This window comes from Microtus oregoni, unplaced genomic scaffold, assembly GCF_018167655.1.
Source record: "Microtus oregoni isolate MIOR12 unplaced genomic scaffold, Mior012 000102F_ref0000329, whole genome shotgun sequence".
Classification (NCBI taxonomy): domain Eukaryota; kingdom Metazoa; phylum Chordata; class Mammalia; order Rodentia; family Cricetidae; genus Microtus; species Microtus oregoni.
Genome location: NW_024544716.1, coordinates 1,370,144 through 1,377,184, shown reverse-complemented (window position 1 = coordinate 1,377,184; position 7,041 = coordinate 1,370,144). Strand labels below are relative to the sequence as shown.

Here is a 7,041-nt window from a genome sequence, read left to right as displayed (position 1 = left end):
CTGTACTAGAGTTGGAGGAAGCTTTCTTAGCTCTAAAGTCCCACATACAGCTGACATTGAGCACACTCTACACACAGGGACTCCATGCAAGGACAGCCAGGCACTAAGTCATAAGTAGTCAGGGAAAGCATGGTTTCTCAAGACAGGGTTTTTAGGTAGCTGGGGCTGGCCTCAGACTCATAATCCTGGCTCTTTGAGCCCTGGAATCACAGGCATGAATCGCCATGCAGAGCTTTAAAGATAGCTTCCGAAGGGCCCTGTAAAGCTCTCTCGTCTACACACAAAGCTAGCGGCTCACTCTCCAAATCATAGGCACCGTCTGCTGGGGCTGAGCCAGAGACTACACAGGCGTGTCTTTTCATTCCAGAAGGATCAGGCTGAGCCAGACAAATACCTAGTTTCCTTTACCACCCATTAGGTAGCTCACACCAATAAACCAGGTGTAGTGGTACACGCTGGTAATCCCAGCACCGGGGAGGCTGAGGCCAGAGGATCTCAAGTTTGAATCAGCCCTACATAGCAAGTCCCTGTCTCAAAAGAAAAGGAAGGCAGGCAGGCAGGCTGGCTATCAGAATAACAGAATGGGGCTTTGTTCTTGGGCAGCCAGACACAGTGTGGCATGAATGTCTCACTGGGTGGGAGGCATTTCCAGGGATGCCCAGTGTGGCAGTATCAGTGATGGTTGTCCCTAGTCCCTCAGTTGAGCAGCATCTGAAACTTGGGTACTCTTAGAATTAGCAATCAAGATTTGTTTGTTTGGCTTTTTTTGTTTTTTATTGGTGAGTCAGTCTGGATAGGGTTTCTGTCCTTGAAACCAGAGTCCTAAGGAAAGACATCACTTCTACTGACTGCAGATAGAGATGAGGGCAGGACAAACAGGCACCAGATGAGACCTTGATGGGTGGCCCTGGGTTGGGGGAGCTCAGGGGGCAGCTCACCTGGGCCCAGAGGGCACACACAGTGCATCTGGGGTCCAGCTTGGCAGGACCCGGTGGCCAGGTGGTGCCATCCGCATGGTGGAAAGTGTACAGGCCTTCTGCTCTGGCATGGCTGTGACTGTTAAGGGGCAGAGGTGGGAATGGGGTCTGAAGCTCAAGCTTCAGAATGGAGTGGACCCCAGCTCTGGTTTGGTCTTCCATTGGCTCTCTTCAACCATGGCCTTTTAAGGCTTGGGACACCTGGCCTGGTCTAACCCCAAGGGCTGTAGCTGTAGCCTGGTCACCAAGGGTTCCATGTTCTGGGCCTTGTGAAATGGAAAGACAATTATCTGACCAGAAGTAGAAGACGGTAGGAGGTTGCTGTCTAGCAGAAAGGCACTGGTAATGGCTCTGGAACAGCCACCTGTCACAGGCCCACTACCATGGGCAGGGGTCCCAGCAAAAGTCAAAGTTCAGGACCTGCACTCTTGGAGCCCTGGGCAGTGGACTGGTTTGATGCAGACACTCTGAAGCTGAGGGTCAACTGTGGAAGGCTGACCAAGAGACACCAGAAGCGTAGAACTCCACCTGGCTGGGCCAGTCACCTTCTCTGTCCTCATCGGAGTCATCGTCACTGGACGCCCCGCAGACTGCGCCCCCTAGATGGGTTGGCTGTCCTGGAGAGTCCCCGTACCTCTCCTTGGCCTCCTCGCTCCGCTTCTGCGCAGCTAGCTCTCGGTAGCAGAGGCTGCAGACACGGAGGGGTTTCGGGGAGAGACGTGGCAGCAGGAAACGCTCCTTGGAACACTCAGCACAGACCACAAACCCACATTTGCGGCAGTGGTGACGCCGGGTGAGTGCCGAGAAGCGTGTCTGTGTGCAACGCATGCAGATGTCCGTGGCTTTGTCAGGGATCCAGGGCGCAGCGTGCTCAGTGGTGGGCTGGCGGCCCGTGGCCAACAGCTGCCTCCGTACACACTCTTCGATGTGGCTGATCCACTCCTGGCGCTCCGTGGTGGAGGCCGCCGACACCACAAAGGACTTCTTGGCTGTCTTGATCATCCAGCGGTTCTTGGCCTGCAGGGTCTCTGGCAGCGTCTCCAATGTTACCTCTTCCAGGGGGATAATATGCTGGCTGCGGTACTTGCGTTTGCTAAGCACAATACTGCCGTACACCAGGATGTCATTGAAGAGGAAGAAGATGCGCGGCTTGGCCTTCTTGCGGCACTCCTTGGTCAGCACCCCCTCGCCCAGGAGCACACGGCCTGGCAGGGCCAGCGGCTGCCCCGACGCCCCGAAACAGCTCTCCACTGCTGCGATCCGCTGGCTGTTGATCTCTGTGTTTGCCAAGTGGTCCACCATCTTCTCAGTAGCTAGGCTGTAGGAGGCAGACAGGGAGCGATCAGCTTGTCCTTGAAGTCAGAACAACACTGCTCATGCCCCCCACGCCAGCTCACTCACCCACCAAACCAGACAAACCTATTATCCCACTGTGCCTCACAAGCTTACCCAGCCACCCGGGCATGGAAACTGAATGCTCCAGAGGCCGACCTGATACAAGAAGTGGAAGAAATGATTGGGGGTGGAGTGGGTGAAGGGGACCCTCCTGCAGGAGGTATGTGGAAGGTAGATGGTAGTGAGAAAACAGCCATGAGGAGCTAACTGCAAGAAGTAAGAGACTCAGTGGTCTGAGGAGCCTTGGAAGTAGAGCACACTTCAGGCATGCATCAGGAGCACGGAGGCTGGAATAGTGAGCCTCCAACTCCCATCCGCTGATCTGGGACAGTCTTGATCAGAAGAATGGGGGTCCACGTGCTAAACACTGTGTGTCAGACAATATGAACGGAATACAAACCGTTCACAGACTCTGTGATCTCTCATTTGCCTCCAAAGTATCTAACTGTTCTGGGTGGCCTAAGGTTGCCATGGCCATCTTGGGGGCCATGTGCTGGGTATGATCTACGCCCGGGGCAACTTTATCTCTGCCTCTGCCTCCCAAGTGCTGGGATTAAAGGCGTGCACCAGGTGGCATTTTCTTAGTGATTGATGTGGGAGGGTCCAGCTCATTGTGGGTGATGACACCCCTTCGCTAGTGGTCCTGGGTTCTAAAAGAAAGGAGGCTGTGCAAGCCAATCAAGCAGGCCAGTAAGCAAAACACCCGGTTTTTTCCTGTCTGGTTACTGCACATAACCTTCTGTTGTCTCTACTCACTCCTTAGCTCCAGCAGAACGGTAGCCTTTTCTTGATAATGGCTCCCTTGACAATTCTTAAAACTGTGCCACATGTATGAACCTCCCTGTGAGACCCAGGTCTTACTTGCTGGGAGGAAGCTGGAGTGATTTGACCTCTTACCACATGCAAAGGTCTGCTGAGACATACACAGCCAGTCCCTGAGCTGCATGTGTGTGTGACACACACACACACACACAGCTGCCCACACCACTTGATGTAATGACTATTTTTAGTTTGCTGATCTTGGCAACAAACTTTGCAACCCCAAGTCATTCTGCCACCTGATCACCAGTTCTTGGCTGAGGGACGATCTGACAAACCTACAGCGTGTCCCTTAATGTGCCAGCATGCTACCTCCACAGCCACCAGGCACTGCGCTGAGGATCAATGTGGATAACATCTCACTGTGGAGAGGCCAGAACGGCCCAGGGGCAGTAGATGCAACAGTGCTGTGGCTTCTGGGTAGCAGAGACAACTGGAACACTTAGGAGCAGAGGGAATTATAAGACACAGGGTTTTGGGCTGGAGCGATGGCTCAGCAGTTAGGAGCACTTACTGCTCTTCCTGAGGACAAAATTTGGATCCTAGTAATCACAGTGGGTGCCTGGCTCACAACTGCCTGTAACTGGAGCTCCAGGGATCTGACGTACTCTTCTGGCCTCCGAGGCATTCACACACAGGTGGCATTCAGTCACACACACACATGAATAAAAATTAAACAAAACAAAACAGGGTCTCCTCACACGATGGATAAATGGACCAACAGGAGGACCACTTGATAGACACCCCCCATTAAAAACAGAATTATCATTCACCCACATTTCTCACTATGGTTCTATCTCCAAAGGGACTGGAAGGAATATCTATATTCTTGTGTGTGTCCACAAAAGCCAAGAGGCAGAAGCAACCCAGATGCCCATCACTAAGAAACACGTGAGTGAAGATAACCAAGGAGGAAATGTTATCTACAACCAGGACCCAATCTGGCCAACTGCCAGCCTTCCTAAATGCGACCTTAGTGAAATACATTCAGGCTAACATGATCTAAAATATATTTACGCTCTGGTCCGTTGTAGAACAGGTTTTTTGACCCTTGACCCGTGTATGATGCACTCATGGATACTGACAATCACATCTGTCCCGACCATAGCCATCAGGTCCCGTTGCCTGCTGTAGTACAGCCGCTAAGAGAGGTCTGGGTCCTGGAAGGAGGGGGGCACAGGGAGGGGTAAAAGATCAGGTCACAGGGGCAGGTAGGGTCATCTTGCCGGCTCACAGGTCAGTGTTATTGCAAGGGTAGTGAGTCACTGAGGTTTTTCTGGAATCCTCCTTCAGGAAAAAAGAATAAGTAAAATGAACCCTTAGGTGCCAGTTTCTCAGCACCTGCTGCTACTTAGGGACAACATTAAGCACAGAGAGCATGGTTGATCTAACTCAGTCCCCTCAAACACGCACCTGGAGGAAGCACCAAGCCGCTTCACAGCCACCTCCCTAGAACCTTGGCGAGTGGCCAAGTCTCCAAATAAGCTCTGAGGCAAAGAAGAAAAACTTTGGCCTGGGGTGCACACCTGTAATTCAGCACTTGAGAAGATGAGGCAGGAGGATAGCGTTCAGAGTCATTCTGGGCTACACAGAGAGATCTTATCTCAAAAACCAAAACAAAACCTAGCTGGGCAAAAAAACGGCTCAGAGGGTAAGGGTGTTTGAAGCCAAGACTGACTGAATCCCATCCCAGGAACTCCCAGGAGAGAATGAGTCCTGAAAGGCGTGCCCTCTTCCATATTAAACAAAATAAACATTCCCCCCCCCCACACCCAGAATCAGAAGTTCTTAAACTCCAGAGTGTGTAGTCTTTTCTACTGCCCAACCTTCGTGTCTTCTCTCACTACAGACACACAGGGTGGCCTGTTCCACCCTGCAGGTCACTAAGCCAAACCCCTCCTCCCTTGGCGCGGCTGGGTTGGCCAGGTTCCAGTGCTCAGGCAACTGGCCTGGTCAGTGTAGGCAGTTCTGAGGGCTGACGTGGGCAGGACGCACAGTAAGTGAGGCGTTCAGCGTCCATAAACCACTGGGATCTTGACCCCAGCACTGATCGTCCCTCCTCCGTGGGCTCTAGCCCCGTGGAATCTGATACCAACTCTGTTCAAATTCCAAGGCCTGTGCCCTCTAGGCGTGGGCACCCGTTCTAGAGTGACTCGGAACTGCCTTTTTTTCCCCTCCTACCTTGAGGCCTGGAGACGGGGCTTCTGCACTTCAGGTGTTCCCTAAGAAAGTCCTGTCCCTGTCCCACCGCAGTAACTTCCTGTTTGAAGAGTCGCCAACTCAAACTCCTCAGGATGCCAAATCAGAGGACAGTGAGAACCGTCCTTCCCACCCCAAGGCGTCTCGGGCCAAGTAATGACTCCCGGTAGGACAAGGTGCGGGCAGAGATTCTGTGGAGGACCCTCCCCCGGCTCAGAGCTTACGCACAGCTCGGGGACTCCGTGGCCCTCGAGTCCCGGCTGTCAACCGCTTTCCAAGGAGCCCCCACAAGTCAGCAAGGAGCGAGCACCCTCTGCTCCAGTGGAGTCCCGGGACGTCGATCCCCGTGGCCACCTCGACCCGTTCCCCTGCGGGCGGGAGGGGAGCGCTTCCCGGTGCCGTAGCACGCTTACCTCCCGCGGAGATCCGCGCACCCAGCACGGCCAGTCCGCCTACGGTCACCGCTCAGGCTTGCCAAGTCCGGCGCCGCCCACGTCTCCCGGTTCCAACTATTTGGTCACGCCTTCTCGAGGGCCTCCTGGCTAATCGGAGCCCTGGAACGCAGGCGGGGGCGGAGCCGGAGCAGGCCCGAGTTCCTCAGAAATGTGAGCGGGTGGGGTTGAACCGCTGGACGGCAAACGGGTCAGCTCGGGTTCGGGATGCGTGGGGTGGCGGGACTGGTCCCTGGTTGGAGTCCCGTTCCCGGCTTCCCTAGCCACCATGCTGAAGACTGAATCGGCGCAGGTTCGGGGTACGGGCCACGACTGAGGCACGCGCGACGGGATGGTGGGACCGTGGGCCCTCAGATGCCCTTGCTATCATGATGGCGATCTATTTTCGGCAATGGTGACACGCATTTTATTGACGACAAACAGAACTTTTTAGAAAATTCTTAGTGGAAAATGTCAAAAACATAAGGGAAGAAATAGATGAGTTCTCATAACGTTGCTACACCGTAAGCAAGTACTCCATGCTTGACTCCACCCAGGCTGGTGGTGACATTCGGAGCTCAATTCCAAGCCTGCCTTCCTGTCTCACCTGCCCCCCCCCCCCCCCCATCCTCTCCCACCGTCTTCTGGTTCCTCAAAAACACTGGGCTGGTTCCACTTTGCACGCCCCTTCCTTTGTCACTTCAATGTCACCTCCTCGGAGAGGTCTCCTTGGCTCCATGGCAGCAATTCTCTACTTCGTCAGTTTTTGTTGTTGTTGGTTTTTGTTTTTGTAAAGACAGGGTTTTACTATGTATCTATCCCTGGCTGGCCAGAAACTCTGTGTCGACCAGGTTGAACTCCCGGAGGCTTTGCCTCTGTCTCTAGAGTGCTGTTGTATAGTGCCAACTTGTTACATTGAAGAGGTCCGAGCTCTGCTTACCCTGGTGCCTGCTGGGTCAGGGTCAAGGCAAGAGAGACCTGGAGGGTTTTGAAAGAGTTAATGGGGCCCTCAGTGTTGATGTTAGGCGCAGACCCTTACCCAAGCTGGGTCTCCAGCCTTCTATCCTTTAATCCCCACCAAATTCCTCCTGTCACCCTTACCCTTATCCCTGTCAACATTTATTGAGCGGCCATACTTTTAAGAATATTTCTTTTTGGTTTGAAATTGGTTTAAAGGGGCTGGAGAGATGGCTCAGTGGTTAAGAGCATTGCCTGTTCTT

At 53.5% G+C, this 7,041-nt stretch overlaps 1 protein-coding gene across 5 annotated transcripts; it reads right to left on the bottom strand.

Annotated features, from left to right (window-relative positions):
* Positions 1–760: 760 nt before the first annotated feature.
* On the bottom strand, positions 761–5,853 carry Plekhf1 (pleckstrin homology and FYVE domain containing 1). Of its 5 annotated transcripts, XM_041644888.1 has the most exons (3): positions 5,615–5,773; positions 4,277–4,351; positions 761–2,295 (listed from the first exon to the last, which is right to left on the bottom strand). In XM_041644888.1, exon 3 carries the CDS (start codon positions 2,277–2,279, stop codon positions 1,458–1,460), a length of 822 nt encoding a protein of 273 aa, XP_041500822.1. In that variant the 5' UTR covers positions 2,280–2,295; positions 4,277–4,351; positions 5,615–5,773; the 3' UTR covers positions 761–1,457. The 5 variants fall into 5 exon arrangements, with proteins under 5 accessions (XP_041500822.1, XP_041500819.1, XP_041500823.1 ...); XM_041644885.1 differs by lacking the exons at positions 4,277–4,351; positions 5,615–5,773 and adding an exon at positions 5,804–5,853; XM_041644889.1 differs by lacking the exon at positions 4,277–4,351 and having other exon boundaries at positions 5,619–5,773.
* Between the last annotated feature and the right edge of the window lie 1,188 nt (positions 5,854–7,041).

Excerpts from the sequence above, each read along its gene's own strand:
- Plekhf1 (XM_041644885.1), bottom strand. The coding sequence starts at position 2,279 with ATGGTGGACCACTTGGCAAACACAGAGATCAACAGCCAGCGGATCGCA.